This window comes from Ptychodera flava, chromosome 14, assembly GCF_041260155.1.
Source record: "Ptychodera flava strain L36383 chromosome 14, AS_Pfla_20210202, whole genome shotgun sequence".
Classification (NCBI taxonomy): domain Eukaryota; kingdom Metazoa; phylum Hemichordata; class Enteropneusta; family Ptychoderidae; genus Ptychodera; species Ptychodera flava.
Window position 1 is genome coordinate 31,899,997 of NC_091941.1, and position 21,328 is coordinate 31,921,324.

The following is a 21,328-nucleotide window of genomic DNA, read 5'->3' on the forward strand; positions in this document are numbered from 1 at the left end:
GTATTGAGTATTGTAGACCTGACACACCACACAAGACGACACTTCCTCCATCTTTTGGATAACCGTTTTTCTTAATATATTTGTCATAGTGAGCCCTTCAAAAATTTGGGGTCAGCTAAAAATAAGAAAGAACATTACAAAAATTGCCCAATTTCCTAATTTTGAATGTAAATCAACACATAATCACGTGTTTCCAACATTCTCACTGAAATTAAGAGTCAGTCTGAAAGGCAAAACAAACGAAGAAAAAAACTACATTTCATGTTGGAGCTTTAAATAATGGTTGGTCAGACAAGTCGACCATATGTTGTGTATGATGCCCATGATGAGGGTTCTTTGTTCTTCTTCTTTGTTCATCGTGTCAAAGACTTCCTTATTTCTGTAGTAGATTAAAAACAGAGAAAACAGAGAAAAGTGGATGAATTTTGACGAAAGTGAGACAGTGATGTAAACAATTAAATGACCCTTGACCCAGTAAATTCTGACACAGGAACAGTAGGGTAGGCCAGGTGACATCTTCAGACTCAATCAGTACAGTACAATAACATACAAATCCATTGATTTTGCAGTGGAGGTAAAGACAGCTGCTATAATATGATGCAGTGTGTTGCTGAGGGCCATGAAATAGTGGCTTTGGCAAACTTGAGACCAAACAAAAAAGGTAAGTACTATAGCTTGTAATTGTGACTCCACAGCTGCATTGATTGGGGGGTTTCTGGACTTTAAAGTAAGCCATGATATTTTTGCCCGACTGGTTTCTTCAAACCTGAGCAGGCTTCAACAGAGAGTTTTTCAGTGAATAAGGTGTGGTTGCAAAGTCACAGTAGCCACAATCTCGTCACGTATTTGATCTTTATACCAGCCAATCACAGAAATGTAGTAACTCTATTAAAGTACAACTCCTACCCTATTCTGATGTAACATTGTACATCAAATAGATGATCTATTTTCCTTCTGCAGATGAAATTGACAGTTACATGTTTCAGAGTGTCGGCCATGATGGAATTGATCTTTACGCCCAAGCTATGGATCTTCCTCTCTACAGAAGGACCATCTTTGGTGAGGCGATTGTAAAGGACAAAGATTATGTTCCCGATCCCATGGATGAAGTAGAGGATCTATTCCAGCTGCTTCATAATATAAAGGTACTTCTCAGAAAAGTAGATGGGAAATGTAAATATGGTACAGCTGTGGGTTTGGAATCAGCTGAAAACACTTCAGTAATGTACATTTGTTTTACAGCACATTATTACTGATTATTTTGCATGTTATACATTTAATTACCAAATATGAATGATAAATCGATACAAGAAGCTGTATTGATGAACGTATTTTGTAATTTTTCTCTCGTCACAATTGAACCACTAAAACAAGGAAATGTACCTGTACTGATGCTTCTAATGAACTCCGATTACTTGGTCATGCATGGCATCTGTTTATTTGTCACCCCATGCATCACCAGAAACATATCAATATCACTGAGGCTGAACTAGAAATGTTTTTCTGATAACATACATCCATGAGGGTTAATAAATGGGTGTTATAGCCTGGAGAAAGGCCAGGTAATAGGTGTTATATATATCACTCCTCATGCTCATTGCTGGGTGAGTTCTCCACAGCAGTCATAGTGGCGCCAGTTTCTTCACAAAAAGAAGTGAAAATATCCCTAGTGTACCAAATGACCTTCTCGGTTGCACTTGAATCTTGGTTGTTGATGAGCTCTGGAATAGAAAATCTGGCTGTTTTTGTCAGAGGGTCCGCTTTTCACTCATCTCAGTTTAACTCCCCCAACGTTGCATCAAAGTTGCAGACGACACTTCTCACATGGTCATGTGAATGGGCACTTTTTTGCAAACTATTTCACTTGGGAAATAGTCTTTGATAAGTGACCTCTGACATGACTTTCTTTGAATCAGTTTGCACCAGACTTGCCTATTTTCTCATCATGTGACTTGTTCTAGTGCACAGAATGTGCACGTGGCGTATCATAATTGTGAATATGTTACACACAAAGTGAAATACTGATGATAAGCCTATGAAATTCACAAATTGTACAATCTTATGTCTAAATCTTTTTAACATGATATGGAGTATTTCATTCATTTGATTATTTTGAAAGTGATAAACATATACATGCCATGGTATGGTTGTTACAGGGCCATGAAAACATTCATGTCTGGCAATAATTTACACTTTGTATTTCCCTGTGTACACAGAGACATGTAGACTTTGAGGCTGTATCAGTTGGAGCTGTGTTATCTGATTATCAACGAACCAGAGTGGAAAGTGTGTAAGTACCCTGTATTTCACACATATTTGTACAGGAGAAAATCTCTTCTTTTTGGGACTACAACTGCATGTAATTAGCAAGTATTCATTCATTTACTCATTCATTTATTCTTGTTTGTGAAAAGCAAATGTGGCATGTTCATGGGAAGTGTGTGAAATGTGTTGGCTACCCAGTGAACTCACTAGAAAGTTTTCAATAAACCAAATTCCTACCAATATAATCGACACCTGTGTGAGGCGGGTAACAAATGTAAAACAAGCATGTTAGTTCTGTTGCAAAACTGATTCAGTACATCAACCAGCATCAGCATGTGACAACCAACAAGCTAAGCAAAACTTTTTTTGGCAGAAGAGTTTTACCAAATTGCGCATTTAGTTATCTCTCAGTTGTTTAACCATGATCTAAGCACATCAAAGGGGTCAACACACTGCTATAAAATCTTTATTGTTGTGATCTTTGGCCCAGTTTCACATCCCCTTTCAGTTACTTTCCATACATGAATGTACATGAACATCAAACGTAACATGTAAAATCTGGTTGATGTGAATCTAAACATGTACAATAATTTCACATCAAAATGTTTAAGTAAGGTTATGAGAACATAGCATGTATGAAAAAGTCAAAAAGATTCTATAAGGCCAAGAAAAATTAAAAGTTGGTTTCTCATCCTTGCGCGCGTCAATTCAGACCCGCCGCATCAACCTTATTTTCTGCTCATGAGGAAATAAAATACAAAAAACGAAAAGATACATGCCAATTAAGTGCATGACACATAACTCTGTGTACATTCCTATGTTGTTTTCATGTTTCACTCTTGTTGGTTGAAGAATTAAAAAAAATTAAGAAGAAAAAACCACATCACCCCATCAAGATGAGAAACAAACTTTTTATTTTTTTTGGCCTAATAGTATTTCATGTTTTATTGCAGCTGTAGCAGACTTGGATTGGTGTCATTAGCATACTTGTGGAGACGAGATCAACAGGAATTGTTGTTGGAAATGATTTTGTGTCAGGTCAAAGCCATTGTCATAAAGATAGCAGCCCTTGGTAAGTTCAAAATCTCTGATATTGGTGTATCTGATATCTGTACAAATCATACATACACATCAGATACATATCTCATGACAAGCAGATGTGTCAAGGGTTTGCGACCCAGAACAAGCAAATTTAAAATCTGTATCAATATGATCAGTGTTTTCTCAAGGTTTCTCTCACAAGAATCAAGAATCAATCAATCAATCCTTCTGCTTGAAAATTTGGGGGAATTTAGTTGTGATAGAGAGACCATAATAAATTATATGCAAAGTAAGTGTTTTCTTGTTATTAGTAAATTATACTTGTATGTATACTTATTGTGTATAAATATCAAATTGAAGTCAGCCCAATGTTTCTAGCTCTTTTCCATCTACATAAATTCATAATGTTTAATATCTTTGAAGCCCACACAAGTCATTCACACTTCATTCATATTAGTTGAAAATATTGTTTTGTAATCTGGAGGCAGCCTTGATAGTCTTTCTGCTGTAGAACATCATTCTGCAGATTAGCAGCTAGTTTTAGCAGATTATTAAGTGAGATAAATCAACAATGTGATGTTACATCATAGATAGTAATCTTTGTGTGGATTACCGTGATCAATACTTGGTGTGTCATCAATATCTCAACTCTGTAGAGGGCAGAGGGACATGGCACACGTTTGTGTTTAAGGGGGATTTAATTTAATCAGAGCGGATTCATGCAATTGTGTGTTCTGGAAAGAAAACACTGCATAAAGCATTGAGCTGTGTCTACAACTTTCAATGTTTTGAAAGTTTTTAGTCCCCACGGACACCGTCTGGGGGACTTAAAGGTTTGGTCATGTCCGTGCGTGCGTGCTTGCGTCCATCCGTTCACGCAGATATCTCAGAGATGCCTGTGTTACGTGCAGAGAAAACGAACAAAAGGGTGAACTCAGCAGTTAACGTTTAAACAAAATTTATTACGAAAATAAAACTAATTGCTAAGTCAGGGATAGAGTACAAGCTTTAAAAGTGTACAGACTACTTACTCAGCTGGGACGGCAAAGCTCCAGTCTCAGAGTTGTAACAGTCAGTTGGATGAATGAACAGTCCTTTGGCTTGCAGGCTTGAAGCTGCACAAAGTCCACAGTATAAATCCAGCGTTGGCAGTGAAGGTCTTGAAAAGTCTTGAGAATGACTACTGCTGGAGTTTAGTAACACACAAGAGACACGATCCCAAAAGTCTGACTGGAAGCTGTGCACGTCCCTTTTATAAAGGCATATAAGAACAATCTAGAACTTTTATTGACATGCTAATTACTGTTCTAAAATTATCTCCCTTACACAACTAATCAACTTTCCAGAACATTCCAAACATGACTAATTGAATTCAAGTCATGATGAGTGTGGGGTAAATGACCTACATGACACACCCCCTCTTCAAAAAAGAAAATTTTTCAATGAAAAATCTTTCTTTTACAAATGTAATCTTAAAGTGTGAACAACAATAAGTTCTAAATACGAGAGAGACAGTCTGCAATTAAATTGTCTCTGCCTTGATATGTCTAATGTCAAGATTAAACTCCTGTAACATTAAACTCCATCTTAGCAATCTCTGATTTTTGCCTTTGAATTTCTGCAGAAAAACAAGAGGGTTGTGATCAATATAAACCACTATTGGCTGATTTGAAGAAGTAACATAACTTCAAAATGCTGTAAAGCTAATATCAAAGATAAACACTCTTTTTCAATTGTAGAGTAGTTTCTCTGGGATTTGTTAAATTTGCGTGAAAATAGCAAACAGGATGATCTATACCATGACTATCCTCTTGCAACAAAACAGCACCAGCAGCCGTATCACTAGCATCTACAGCTAATTTGAATGGCAAAGTGAAATCTGGTGCAGACAACACTGGGGCACTTTGCAGTATGGCTTTAAGTGTATCAAATGCCTGTTGGCATTGCTCTGACCAAACAAACTTTACTTTCTTTTTAAGTAAGTTAGTCAAAGGCTCAGTAATTGTGGAGAAATTTGGACAGAATTTTTGTAGTAACCAGCCATACCGAGAAAGCGCATCAGTTGTCGTTTGCAGTTTGGTATGGGAAAACTTGAAATGGCACTGATTTTGGCATCAACAGGTTTTACCTCACCCTGTCCTACAGTATGTCCGAGGTAAGTCACCCTCGCCCAACCAAACTCAGATTTGGCAAGGTTGACAGTCAACATTGCTTTACTCAGTCTCTCAAAGAACTTCCGCATGAGCTGATGTGTTCCTCCCAGGTGTCACTATACAGGACGACGTCGTCAACGTAAGCTGCACATCCGTCTAGCCCGGATATGACGTCGTTGATCATCCGTTGGAACGTTGCCGGAGAGTTCTTCATTCCGAATGGCATCACCTTGTACTGGAACAATCCGTCTGGTGTAACAAAGGCGGATATTTCACGAGCACGATCCGTCAGAGGGACTTGCCAAAATCCCTTCAGTAGGTCAAATTTCGTCACATACTTGGCTTTTCCCACTCGGTCGATGCAGTCATCAATCCTCGGGATTGGGAAAGTGTCTGTCTTTGTTAAAGTGTTGACCTTCCTAAAGTCCGTGCACATACGATAACTGTGATCTGATTTGGGAACAAGTATGCACGGCGAACTCCAGTTACTTTTACTGGGTTCAATAAAGTCATTGTCCAGCAGGTATTTGACTTCTTCCTGGAGATATTTTGTTTTTGTTGGATTCAGTCTGTATGGATGTTGTTTTACAGGCTTACTGTCCCCAACATCAACGTCGTGATAGATGACGTTTGTCCTCGTTGGAACATCTTGAAACAGGTGTTTATATTCGTGGAGCAGTTCTTTCACCTGTTGTTGTTGTTCTGGCTGGAGGTGTGCCAACTTTGTAGACTCCAGCTTCTCCAGGATTTCTGAGTTCTGAAGCTTGACCGAGCCCAGCTTTGAGTTTAGAGTATTTTCACTCAAGTCAGTTTCAGTATCACTATCTTCATAATGGCCAGAACTGACGGTACTGACAGGCTGAGTTATAGTAGGATTATCCCTATCCAAATATGGCTTAAGCATATTTATGTGACATAGCTGTTTTTGTTTTCGCCTGTCAGGTGTTATTATGATGTAATTTAAATCACTCAATTTCTTATCAATTAGATATGGCCCAAAGTAACGAGCATGGAGTGGTTTGCCAGGAATCGGAAGTAGAACAAGAACCTTTTGACCCGGTTCAAACTTCCGTTTTGAGGTGCTTTTATCATATTTGGTTTTCATTGACTGCTGAGATGACTCAAGATTTTCTCTGGCTAATTCACATGCTTTAGAGAGTTTTGTACGAAAATCTGACACATATTGCAAAATATTCAGACAATCATCATCATCTGATAGGAATTTCTCTTTAACGAGCTTAAGTGGGCCACGGACTGTATGTCCAAATACAAGCTCAAATGGGCTAAAACCAAGAGACTCCTGAATTGACTCTCTAACAGCAAAGAGCAAAAAATGAATTCCTTCATCCCACTGCTTCTCTGTATCAAAACAGTAGGTCCTAATCATGTTTTTCAAAGCTTGATGAAATCGCTCAAGGGCACCCTGACTTTCTGGATGATAGGCGGATGACCTATACTGTTTAATGCCTAGCTGATCCATTACTTGTTGAAAAATTCCAGACATAAAGTTGGAGCCTTGATCGGACTGGACACATTTAGGGAGGCCAAATAAAGTGAAAAATTTGACTAAAGCTTTCACTATAGTCTTTGTCTTTATATTTCTCAGTGGTATGGCTTCTGGGAACCGAGTTGATGTACACATTATTGTCAGCATGTACTCATTTCCTGATCTTGTTTTTGGTAGGGGCCCAACACAGTCTATTAGTATCCTACTAAATGGTTCTTGAAATGCAGAATTGGCTGTAAAGGGGCCTTTGGAATGGTCTGATTTGGCTTTCCTACCATTTGACATGTGTGACAAGTTTTACAGAAATGTGCTACATCCTGCCTGAGATTAGGCCAATAAAAGTGACTGAGAATTTTATGATAAGTTTTCCTGACTCCTAAGTGACCAGCCCAGGGAGTTTCATGGGCCAGGCGCAATATTTCAGCACGGTAGGGCTTTGGAACCACAATTTGATGTTTTATAGCCCAATCGTCATCAACCAAAACGTCTGGAGGTCTCCATTTACGCATGAGAATACCAGATTTTGTATAATAGGAAACAGAGCTATCTGAAGTTTTACCTTCATCATCTACCCTGTCAAACAAAGACAAAATATCTGGGTCTTTGTGTTGTTCTGCAATGAGATTTGATCTAGAAAATGTCTGACTTTGGTCAGCAGAAGTTTTACTGGAAGTTTCAAATCCACGAGGGATAACGGAATGATCCGTGTCAAACACCTGACTGAGAAAGGTGTCATTTAAGTCAACATCTGTGACATTATTTTTGAGAGTATTTTGATTCTCGGAAGTTTTCTTTGACATGGCTCGAGTAATAGCACATGAAGGAAATAAATCGGGTATCTCTTGTTCAATTGGCTCTGGATCCTGATCTAAAGTAGGATTATCAGTCACAAGTGGATTAGTAATGACCTGTCCCCAGCAAGGTCGTTTCCAAGAAGAAGGTGAATCCCTTCAAAAGGCAAAAAAGGCCTAATACCTAAAGTCACAGGTCCAGAAACAAAGTCCGAAGACAAATAGACATTATGGAGAGGAACAGGAATGTAGTCATTACAATCTACCCCCTAATAAGAACTTTAGAACCTGAAAATACTTTTCAGAAAACGGCAGGGTATCTGCCAACAAAAGAGACTGGGAAGCCCCGGTATCTCTTAAAATTTTGACAGGGGTAGCGGAAGAAAAATCACTAGAAAGTGATATTTTTAAAAAAAAAAAAAAAAAAAAAAAAAAAAAAAAAAAAAAAAAAAAAAAAAAAAAAAAAAACCATCATGAATAAATGGTTCGAAATACCCATAATGCTATCTTGAGAAGAATTGACCTTGACCTCATTAATTGGGGATAAGAGGGGTTTGACCTCAGAAAATGTGTTGCACACATTATTAGACTCTAATTGAGTTGATGAAGAAATAAAGCCGGTGGGCTTAGATCCACTTTGACCACTTTGACCTTCACGTTTTCTTTTCAATTTGAAACACTCTGACATTAAATGGCCGTCTTTCTTGCAATAATTACAAGAAAGTGTACCGAACTGTTTGTCAGAAGGAGATTGAGACTTGGGATCTGATGATGTGGAAGTGTTACTTGACTTTTGTGAACTGTTGTCATTTGATTTCCTACTCTCCTTTGAAAAATTCTTGGATGAAAAGGAGGAGTTAAATTTACCTGCATTGTTTCTGTATGAAAAGGACTGGGATGGTTTGCTGAGAAATGAAGATTTGTGGGTCAATGAATAATCATCGGCCAAACGTGCAGCAACCTCCAATGTATCTGCCTTTTGTTCATTGATAAACGTCTTGATGTCACTCCGGATGCACCTCTTAAATTCTTCAATCAAAACAAGCTGTCGTAATTTGTCATAATTCTGACTGACCTTTTCAGAAGAGCACCAACGATCAAACAGTTGTTCTTTTGTTCGAGCAAATTCAACATAAGTTTGATCCTTCACCTTCTCACAATCCCTAAATTTCTGACGGTAAGCTTCAGGCACCAACTCATAGCCCTTGAGAATTAATTCCTTCACAGAATCATAATCTGAAGCCTGCTCTACTGACAATTGAATGTAAATTTCTCTGGCTTTACCCACCAAAGCACTCTGCAAAAGCATAGACCAGGACTCCTTAGGCCAATTCAGGCTCTGAGCAATTTTCTCAAAATGAAGGAAGTATTTATCAACATCCTTTTCTTGGAAAGGGGGAACTAACCTGAAACGCTTAGTGATGTCAAAGTTGTCTGAAGGGAAGAATTTTCCTGACTGTCCAAGCTCTAAACGTTTTATTTCTACCTGCAATCGCTGTTCTTCTAATCGCAATTCTTTTTCTTTCTGTCTTTCTTCCATTTCTAACTGCATTTGTATTTTTCCTTTTCTAATGCCTGTCTCTCTTTTTCCATTTGTAATTCTTTTTCTTTCATTTGTAATTCTTTTTCTTTCTGTCTTTCTCCATTGCTAACTTTTCACGTGCCAAATCTGCCTGTATTTCTAACTCTAATTTTCTGAGTTCAAAGGAAGACTCAGGTTCATAATCTTTTAAGGCAGACTCCTCAAAATGGCCTGCATTAACTAAATGTTTTGCAATCTTGAACTGTATTTCTCGCTTGCGCATAGATCTTTTGACATCTACTTTAAGGAAATTTGCCAGTGCTATGAGGTTGTCTTTTCTGAGGGAATTAAATGTGTCCTGATCAAGGTCATCCATAAATTCGTCTGGTTTAAATTCCGCCATGATTGAATTTCGCTGAGTTCACAGTATACAGTAGTTTTGAAAAGGCTGTCAAAATGTTGTCAAACGGCTCAAAATGTTCGTATCCCGGACAAGCCCCCAATTTGTTACCCGCAAAATGTTACGTGCAGAGAAAACGAACAAAAGGGTGAACTCAGCAGTTAACGTTTAAACAAAATTTATTACGAAAATAAAACTAATTGCTAAGTCAGGGATAGAGTACAAGCTTTAAAAGTGTACAGACTACTTATCTCAGCTGGGACGGCAAAGCTCCAGTCTCAGAGTTGTAACAGTCAGTTGGATGAATGAACAGTCCTTTGGCTTGCAGGCTTGAAGCTGCACAAAGTCCACAGTATAAATCCAGCGTTGGCAGTGAAGGTCTTGAAAAGTCTTGAGAATGACTACTGCTGGAGTTTAGTAACACACAAGAGACACGATCCCAAAAGTCTGACTGGAAGCTGTGCACGTCCCTTTTATAAAGGCATATAAGAACAATCTAGAACTTTTATTGACATGCTAATTACTGTTCTAAAATTATCTCCCTTACACAACTAATCAACTTTCCAGAACATTCCAAACATGACTAATTGAATTCAAGTCATGATGAGTGTGGGGTAAATGACCTACATAACACCTGGAGCGATTTCATTCAAACTTGGTACAAGGATTACTTCATATGTCATACAGATGCATGTCGATTTGTTTTCTGCTATAATCCAATATGGCCGCCAGGCAGCCATTTTATTACGATTTTTCATGTACAGAGCCATAACTCAGACATGTTTCGACCGATTTTATTCAAAGTTGGTACAGGGACATGATAAATGTCATAGATATGCACGTCAATTTGTTTTGTGATACGATCCAATATGGCCGCAAGGCGGCCATTTTATTGCGATTTTTTGCATGTACAGCGCCATAACTCAGACATGTTTCGACCGATTTTATTCAAAGTTGGTACAAGGACATTGATATGCACGTCAATTTGTTTGTAATATGATCCAATATGGCTACTGTGTGGCCATTTTGTTACGATTTTTTAGTGTACAGAGTCATAATTCGGGCATATATCTACTGATTTTATTCAAAGTTGATACAAGGACATTGACCTATGTTATACATATGTAGATTGATTTGTTTTGTGATACGATCCAATATGCCGCCGTGTGGCCATTTTTTTATGATTTTCCATGTCCTGAACCATAACTCAGACATGTATCAAGCAAATTATTCACAGTTGGTACAAGGACATTGACTTATAGTATAAATATGTACATCGATTTGTTTCTCGATATGGTCAGATATGGCCACATGGTGGCAATTTTGTTATAGATTTTTTCATGTCGAGAGCCATAACTCTGGCAAGTCTCAATTGATTTTATTCAAAGTTTGTACCTGGACATTGACTTATGTCATACATATATGTGTTGATTTTTTAAACAGTAAGATCAAATATCGCTGTGTGGCGGCGATTTTGTTACGATTTTCTCATGTCCTGAGCCATAACTCAGACATATTTCCACCAGTATTATTCAAAGTTGGTACAAGGACATTGACCTATTTCATACATGCTCGTCAATTTGTTTCACTTCATGTAGCAGTATCATGTCAATTATTGAAGTTTCATAATTAGGCTGATATGTCAAGAAATACTGCACAGATGTTAAGCTCACATTGCTTTAACAGTGATAAAGACATTTATCAGTGTCATTTAAATTAATTTGTAATTGCATATGTAATGAACTTTCATAATTAGAGTGATATATCCACAAATAAACGTCAAATTTGATAAAACTTGATAGTGATAATCGTTAGTGTTAGGATAGTATGAAAAAATGTTTTGCAACATCCTGTCAACTAATTCCCAGTTGACTCATTTAATGACCTTTAGGATAGTGGCCTACATGGGTTATATGTTTGCATCACCATGGAACTCATTCTTGGCCATTGAGAGCCATCTGTATCAAAGTATTTTTATCACAGACCTACTGAAGAGGACTCTATCCTCTCTGAGGACCTGTAATCAAAGTACCCATTAACAAGTGGGGACTGTGTCATCAATGATGACTTGTTTATTGGTAGGTGTGGGCAATCTCTTTCTAGGGGAAAAAATAGAAAAAATTGGAGAAATCTGTTTCAATATCAATTTTCCATGACTATATATCCTGTTACAGAAAAACAACAACTCAAAACCAAAAATTAATGACTTGTCTTGACGGACAGTATGTACAAAATTTAATCTCTAGGGAGAGCTCTCACACATCTTGCTGTACTAAGTAATATCTTCTTTGGTTGCATAGTTTATGGTAATATTTTCTATACAATGCACAATTCGGGGCAGATGAATATTTCACATTGATAAAGAATCATTAGCATAAAATTTAAATACCGAAACAATGCTCATTAATATAATTTGCATAAATTAATACTAATCTGCCCCATATCTTGCACTAATAGATATTTTCATGCTGTCAAAAATAGTGTGTGGCATTGTCTACTCTATGTTTCACACAGGATTGGAGCCATCGAAGCATCTTGGTAAATCCATTGAAGAAATCTATCCTCACATGGTTGAAATGGTAAATATCTCTCTATTGCAACTGTGACAAAAAACGGGAGCAATGATAGAAGTAATGATAGTGTATAGTTCATAACAATGGTGATCAAACTGTGACACTACATGTAAACATTTTACAGACACGCATTAACAACACAATCCAGTTGATTATATTAACTTAAAACAAAAATTAAATATTCAACAATTAGTCCCAACAAAGTAAATGTAGTATTGTAGTTGGATTTCAGAATCCAACAATGTTATCACGTGTGTAGGTTTATCATCTTTGGAACAACTTTGTTCTTCCAGAAACTGAAGTATGGTTTGAATGTGTGTGGTGAAGGCGGAGAATATGAGACATTCACTCTAGATTGTCCATTGTTTAAGAAGAAAATTGTACTGTAAGTGTAACATCTGATCTGCTGTTGTTTTGTTCATTAATTAATATTTTAATAAAGTGTAAGAGTGTGTGTGTGTTTGTGTGTTCCTTTATCTTTGTAGTTTACAGAAATAAATGTGATTTCATCCACATGATTTTTCCATCAAAATTTTGACAAAATACTGATTGATTAGTGACAGGATACATGACATAAAAGAGTGTGCTTTCATGGGTTGGTTGGTTGTTTGTTGGTTCTTTCCTCACAGGTATGAATCTGAGAAGGTGCTTCACTCAGACAACCCAGTCACACCAGTGGCATACCTGAAACTGAAAAATATCAATTTAGAAGACAAACCTTTGGTAAGTTTTGAGGAGAAGTAAGATCATTTATGCCATGGAGATGTGGCCTTCTTTCCATAAGTTTGATTCTTTAGACAAAAGGTTAAAGCCGTTGGTTAGTTATCAATATTTTTCAAACTTTCTTGGGTGTTCATTTTGTATAATATAACAGTAGACCGGCTGATGAAACATTTGATTTAGTTTTACAATTACATGTAACTTTGTCTGAGAAATCGTTTGTAGAAAGAGAAGATGTAAATTAAAATTCATGAAAGAAAATGACAATGTTGTTCACAGATACATGTAGGTTACAGGAATTGAGTTTGTTAGCCTGCATGATTTTAAACAGGAACTTCCCTTATAAAAGCGGGATTATCGTATATCTATGGAAATGTAAAAAAGCCCTATTGTGTGCCCACAGCCCTGTAATTTCCCGTTTAAAGCCACTTTGTTATTCAACAAACATTTAGCACCACATGAATATTCAACATATGGCATCACTGCTTTATGATTTTGATATGCCAAAGTAAATATTTTTCCAAAATTTGTAATGTGAATTTTCTTAACCCTTTGAATCCGGCTCGGACAAAAATGTCCGCATGATGTCATTGGTCACCAGGGGGTCAGGGTTCAAAGGGTTAAATTGCAAGAATGATAAATGATACAAAAATTGAACTAAATGTTGAGAATGACACACAGCACTAAAAATTGCACAATGTTACATCTGATTGGTTCTGGCAGTGTTATTACAAAAATTATAATGTGTGCAGGGATATGACTACCAGCACTAACAAACACTGCAATGCAAAATGACACACTTAGTCTGAATATAGTATGCAATAGCCAATATGGTGCACACGGTGTTATATTTAGTTGCAAACTACTGTCATCAGCACAACTTAGACAGCTTAATTTAAACAGAGTCCTAAAATCCGGATGCAGACTGTTCTTTGCACATAAATATCAGCAGCTTGCACGAAGAGTCCCCTAAAAAGGCATGCTGTAATTGCCCAAAGGGGATATGTCACCTTTATGTGATAGTGGCTATGCATCATTGTGTGTGTGTGTGTGTGTGTGTGTGTGTGTGTGTGTGTGTGTAAGACACCGAATCTTGCGTTGAGATTTTCATATTCTGGATTTACAATCCAAACTGCAACATGCTTCACATGTTCTGAAGATTTGGATAAGTGTTCAACTGCAGAGCTAGTGAAAATTAATCAAAGGTTTTTTGTCACTTATATACATTCTGTTCCGCAGGGAGGCTTACTTTTGCATGTACATATGAGATACTGCTGTTGATTTTTACCAGTCACAGGGAGACTTTAGACACAGGGCTTTCTCTTACCACTCCTTTCATACTACTAAATTCGGCTAACTCTTAGATAGTGTACAATGTTGACATGTAGTTTCAGAGCAGAGAGAAACAGTTTAGAGAAATAATGTATTCACTTCATAAGTATAAAATAGAAAACATATCGAAAATTAGACTTCTATGAACAGAAAGGTGTTAAAACACTGCGTTATTCATCCAGCTAATTGAAATGAGCACAGATTACCATAAGGAAACTTATGGAACAATGTGCAATATTTTGTACTACAGAAGCAAATTACAGGGAGCTCAATATTTACTGATACTCAAAATTCAAAATGGCCGCCGCATCCCCATATGTTAACTCCATGGGAAAAAAACGAAATTTTTCATTAACAAAAATAAGCCAGTGAAAACTATTTACTCCTCCAGCTTCAAAATTAGCCCCCAACAAGTGGCAGACCAAAAAATGTTGTAAAATTTTGATAGTCCAAATGTCTGTCCCTAGGGCCTTAACATCAAGTTTTATTTTTCTCATCAGGATCAGAGTCAAAACATGAGAGATGCAATACTGGATTTACCAATGAAAAGAAGCAGCACATTGCTGAGAGATCTGTTTGGTCAAATGGAAATGCCACAACAGATTGAGTCCAGTAATGTCCCACTGAGAACGCTGTTTTGCAAAGTAAAAGAACATCAAAGGCGAGGTCTGTGCATGGTTTAATGTTTTATTAATTGTAGTAATTAATCATGATGGCTTTCCACAAATATGATTTGGAAATTGCACCTGCTCTAAATAAGTTGTTGGCAAGTACTTGTTGACATTATCCTTTTGGTGTGTTTTTAGTCCCCACGGACACCGTCCGGGGGGACTTATAGGTTTGGTCATGTCCGTGCGTGCGTCCGTGCGTGCGTCCGTCCGTCCGTCCGTCCGTGCGTCCGTCCGTTCACGCAGATATCTCAGAGATGCCTGGAGCGATTTCATTCAAACTTGGTACAAGGATTACTTCATATGTCATACAGATGCACGTCGATTTGTTTTGTAATGCGATCCAATATGGCTGCCAGGCGGCCATTTTATTACGATTTTTTCATGTACAGAGCCATAACTCAGGCATGTTTCAACTGATTTTATTCAAAGTTGGTACAAGGACATTGACCAATGTCATAGATATGCACGTCAATTTTTTTTGTGATACGATCCAATATGGCCGCCGTGCAGCCATTTTGTTACGATTTTTTCATGTACAGAGCCATTACTCAGGCATGTTTCAACAGATTTTATTCAAAGTTGGTACAAGGACATTGACCAATGTCATAGCTATACACATCAATTTGTTTTGTGATACGATCCAATATGGCCGCTCTGCGGCCATTTTGTTACGATTTTTTCATGTACAGAGCCATAACTCAGGCATATCTCAACCTATTTTATTCAAACTTTGTATAAGGACATTGACCTATGTCATGCATATTCACGTTGATTTGTTACGTAATGTAATTCAATATGGCTGCCAGGCGGCCATTTTATTACGATTTTTTCATGTACAGAGCCATAACTCAGGCATGTTTCAACTGATTTTATTCAAAGTTGGTACAAGGACATTGACCAATGTCATAGATATGCACGTCAATTTTTTTTGTGATACGATCCAATATGGCCGCCGTGCAGCCATTTTGTTACGATTTTTTCATGTACAGAGCCATACTCAGGCATGTTTCAACAGATTTTATTCAAAGTTGGTACAAGGACATTGACCAATGTCATAGCTATACACATCAATTTGTTTTGTGATACGATCCAATATGGCCGCTCTGCGGCCATTTTGTTACGATTTTTTCATGTACAGAGCCATAACTCAGGCATAACTCAACCGATTTTATTCAAACTTGGTACAAGGATATTGACCTATGTCATGCACATGCACATTGATTTTTTTGTGATACGATCCAATATGGCCGCCGTGTGGCCATTTTATTACATTTTTTCATGTCCAGAACCATAACTCAGACATGTATCAAGTGAATTTATTCAAAGTTGGTACAAGGAGATTGACCAATGTCATACATATGCACATTAATTTGTTTTGTAATACGATCCAATATGGCTGCTGTGCGGCCATTTTGTTATGTTTTTTTCATGTACAAGCCGTAACTCAGGCATATCTCAACCAATTTTAATCAAATTTGCTACAAGGACATTGACCTATGTCATACATATGCACATTTATTTGTTTTGTGATACGATCCAATATGGCCACCGTGTGGCCATTTATTACTATTTTTCCATGTCCTGAACTACAACTCACACATGTATCAAGCGAATTTATTCAAAAGTATTTTTATCACAGACCTAATGAAGAGGACTCTATCCTCTCTGAGGACCTGTAATCAAAGTACCCATTAACAAGTGGGGACTGTGTCATCAACGATGACTTTTCTCTGAGTTAATTGTTATTGAATAAATAATGATATCAAAATTTATCATTTGTTCCTGTCTTGTCATGTTTTCATCAAAAATAGATTTTCAAAAATTACATAATCAATATCCCATTGAACTCAATACAGAATGACATAATACTTGTTTTTGTTTCATAACATGATCTCACACAGCCTCAATATCACTTTTTTGTCAATATTTTTTTACCTTCTGTGATAAAGTAAAAATACGTGTAGGAACAATTTCAATCAGTCAGTATTCATAATACGAATTGTCTTTATGTGTACATTTTGATGTGTCTCTTTATATGTCTGTCCACAAAAAAAACCGTGAGAATTGCTTCACATATATAACCTATATTGGTTTTGAAATTCTTCTTGAAAGCTGGTATTTTGTTCAAAGGAATAGGGAAAATATAGAATAAATATGCAAATTAGCAGAAAAAAGTGGTCTTTTTCATTCAATCTTAGCAAGAAGAATCAGAATTAGTGAGCATACAAAATTTAACTACTATAATATCAAAAGTAGAATATCTCTACTCTTGGGTTTACTATGAGCTATGAAACGGTAAATGAGTCTCCTCTGATATTAATTCGTGTTTATCATTTTAGCTTTTGTTCAGAGACTGGTTTGTGAAAGTAGTAGTCATGGTTACCTGTGTATGTCAGGGGTCAGCCCAGCAGGGGAAGGAAAGACACAAGATGTAAAAGAGATCACAAAAACAGCAATGGAGCAACTCAAAGGTGAGTGCCCTAGTTTTAACCCTTCAGCTATCATGTTGACATCTAAATGTTTGTACACCCCTGAGGACATTGCGGATTCTATACCACAACACAGTGAGGTGAACCTGTTCTGGTATAAAAAGATCAGAATTTTGCATGTGGAATTTACCAATTTAATTAGCAGTTGTCTGTCAGTACTGTCAGTTTATTGATGACTTGTCAAATACATATATACCAACTGGTATCCTGAAATTATATATTACATTTATGATAATGCAGTCTAATCCTTAACCTCTTCAACCTTTATCCAGGTATTATTATGGTGGTGTTATTACTTTTTATAACCTAACCCTTTGAGTGCTGTAATTTTTTTCCCATCGAAATTTGAGTGCAATATTTTACTACTTTTTATGAATTTTTCTGTAATTTTTTTGATAATTTTGGATCAAATGGACATAAAATTTCATTGGCTACAGTTTTTTATCAACATTTTGGCAAAAATCTGAAAAAACATGGGCTGGGTACATTTTATAAAGGCGACAAAATATACTTTGGTGCTCAAAGGGTTAAATTGTATCAAAACCAATCAAATTATAATGTACTATATTACAGCTTTATCGATACCAGACCATTTTGTGACGTCCCTTGGTCATCCCCCTACAAATTACTGATAATGTATCCAATTATCCAGCATTGTGGCCCCAGATGTTTTCTACATCTACAAATTCCCTCGCACTGTCAAAACTTTGTAATTGTAGCAATAAAGTACCCCTTCCCAGCAATAATGGACTCAAGCAAACTTTGCATCCCATAATGTACACGGCTTCGCCTCATACATTATGTCATGCAATTTCCTTATGTCCAAGAGGAAATGCAAGCATAGTGACTTTTTGACTTGAACAAACATTTCATATCACTCCCCAGTACACTGAATGTATGCTCATGTTTGTACATAAAATTGTATAGATCTTCCACATCCTGCAAAACCTGTATTTTGAGGTCAATAGAGGGCACTGTTCAAAAAAGTCAATGACAACCCTCCTTTTTTTTGTGTATTAACATTGTAGGAACATTGTATAGGAGGCACATGCATTTCTAGAAGACAATGACTGAAAATAGCTGTCATGGTCTTTTGCCCAATATTGCATACATATGGCTACTTCAATGAAGCAAATACTGTATAAAGATAGGTAAAAATTTGAGCTCTAGCATCAATGGCTAGTGACATTTTGTGTATTTTCTTGTTGCAGTAACGCTAGAGAAGCACGGAATGGACATGTCTGATATATTTCTGGTCCATTTGTACATAAAAGACATGTCTGAGTTCAAAGCCATCAACTCAGCCTACTGCCAGTACTTTTCTCTCAATCCGCCAGCAAGGTCAGTGTTCCTTATTTCTGTCTTTTTTGAATGCAGTGCTAGATATGTAGAGTTCAATGAACTCATGAGGGGAGGTCTTGCCAATAGTATACCTTTATCCTGACCAGGCTTTCCAAGTTTTGTCAGAAAGATGCAAGAATACTTTGATTTTCCTCAAAAATTCACAGAAAAAAAACTGCTCCAGGTCACCTATATCTTGTATGTCCTTGAATGAGAAAGAAGATTAAAAGTGACTGGGCCTAAATCTACCGGGTAATTGACAATTGAAGGTTTTTCTTTATCCGCCCCATAAAAATGATGTGTAATTATCATTATTGTTGCCAGTATTTTAAGCCTGAGTACAAAATCCCAGTACTTCATGCCAATTGACTTTGTAAAGTTCATTTAACATTCATAAAAAATAAGATTTGAGATGGCAAAATTTACATGACTGGCAAAAAGAAGAGATTAGAGTATAAAGTGGCATTAAGCATTTAGAGCGAAGAAGATTTCCCTGAACTATCCTGCGGTAATGATCCTCTTTGCGTAAAGACAAGGGATTATCTTGTCAGCCCTTTCCAATGCTATAAATGTCATATCTTCAGTTTAACCCTTTGCACCCTGACCCCCTTGATGACCTATGATGTCATACGGACATTTATTCCGAGCTGAGGTCAAAGGGTTAATCTTGCAATTTTCACCACCTTAAATGGCTTTGTCTTTTGCATTATAAAGAGGGCAAATACATGAGATTAAAATGCTATTGTGGGTAAAAATTCGACTTCTCACTGCAGCAAAAATTTGAGATAGTGATCTAATAAATACTTTTAGCACTAATATAATTTCATGGCAATGTAGCTAAGATTAAACATGTGCGTCTTTTCAACTTTTTAGGCATATCTGGTACAAAATTTCTGCATAAATTAACTTCAACTTCTGTAGTCACGCGTGTTTTAACTGTAGCAATCTGCCATATTGAAATTACGGTAGACAGCCTTCAGACACTTATGACTGACTTAGGTCGAAAAAGTAATATTTTAGATACAGAGAAGTGGCATTTTCAGGGCTGTAATTGTGTGTTGTTAAAGGGAAACGTAAGTCCAGCGACTTTGACCGTTTATCCCTTCCAAAATCACCCTTGAATAAAATGCAGCTCAAATTTGCAACATAATTGCACTCGCCGACGACTACGGAGCGACGAAAAAGACGTTGAAGTAGACGACATTTATGGAAATGAGCTCGGAATCCCATGGGCGCGAAAGGGCTCATGGGAGGAGCGTGCGTGACGTCAACGGCGATACATGAACGTGTCTGACAGCCTACCAAAGCATTGGAGTCTATGACTGCAGAAGTGTAGTTCTGCACGTTACGACTCTTTAATGCTCAGTAGCATAAAAAAACAATTAACTGTTGTTCAGTTGAGTGCAAAAATCACTCAAGGAAGAACAAATGTACGGAGTCAGCTTTTACCGTCTTCCCACAGAACAGCTTTTTCAAAGACAGTCAGTAGCTAAAGAAAGTCGGGCAAGTTTTAAAATCTGTAAAAGATACAACGTTATTTTCTACTTCTTTCAGGATGATTGTTTTATAAGGGATTTCGGGATTCTCATACAGATACAAGACGATACTACACAATGTAGTTAATATCTTGACATACTGAGTCAGCCTACTATCGCCGGTTTGACAGACAAATATTAATGTTGGCGATTTCGGGACTCTAAAATCCGAAGACGAAACTACACAAAGCGTCTCTTATCTTGACATCCCGGGTCTGCCAAATCTCCGATATATATAACCAATAAATATAGGCAATTTAGGGACTATACCTGGTAATATTGATTACAAGATACTGCAATGACTTCTTGCCTGCTGTGTCTCGGCACGCCGGGTCTGAGAAATCGCCGATATTATATTTACCCGATAAATATCAATTGCGCCGGGACTCCTAGGCTAATATCGATACCAGACGATCCTAGATTTACTTGCACTGTGTGGTATTGGCACGCCGGGTCTACGAAATCACGGATATTTATCAGATAAATATCGGCGACTTACGACTTTAACTCTGATACTGGACGATACTTTGTCAAATTGTGGGTAAATATCGATATGTATCGGAGATTTCACCACCTAACAGATCTGACCACCCGACTACCTCTGTCCGACTCTCAGTTCAAAAATAGCATCCGTGGCCGGTAGTCAATACTGTATGTTTTACATTGTTAGATTTATTAATACACAAAATACATTTTTTACATGTAAAGCATTTTTTTTCTATAAATGTCCACTCGGGACTTCGTCGAGAGGGCCGATCGGATATCATCGGGACTCGGGAGGCCCTTGCACAAATTACATCCTATATGTAAACATTTTTATTTGGCGATCGGGACTTAAACAGAGGACATAGCGGAAATCATCGGGAGTTTGGGCTGGTTTTTTGAAATACATTCCTTACAACAAGCTTTAAGACGATACTATTTTTTTTAAAAACGGGCAAATTATCCATTATATCGACGATTTCATCACTTTGTAGATCTGAGTAAG

General features: G+C 37.2%; 1 protein-coding gene across 1 annotated transcript in view; it reads left to right on the plus strand.

The window, feature by feature from the left end:
* LOC139150189 (uncharacterized) overlaps positions 1-21,328 on the plus strand; it is a 38,062-nt gene that overhangs the window by 4,524 nt on the left and 12,210 nt on the right. The window contains exons 3-12 of the mRNA XM_070722399.1: positions 570-661; positions 961-1,145; positions 2,217-2,290; positions 3,219-3,337; positions 12,194-12,258; positions 12,546-12,637; positions 12,882-12,975; positions 14,805-14,970; positions 17,315-17,446; positions 18,676-18,805. Coding sequence (XP_070578500.1) covers positions 570-661; positions 961-1,145; positions 2,217-2,290; positions 3,219-3,337; positions 12,194-12,258; positions 12,546-12,637; positions 12,882-12,975; positions 14,805-14,970; positions 17,315-17,446; positions 18,676-18,805 — 1,149 coding nt within the window. The remainder of the gene's footprint in view (positions 1-569; positions 662-960; positions 1,146-2,216; positions 2,291-3,218; positions 3,338-12,193; positions 12,259-12,545; positions 12,638-12,881; positions 12,976-14,804; positions 14,971-17,314; positions 17,447-18,675; positions 18,806-21,328) is intronic.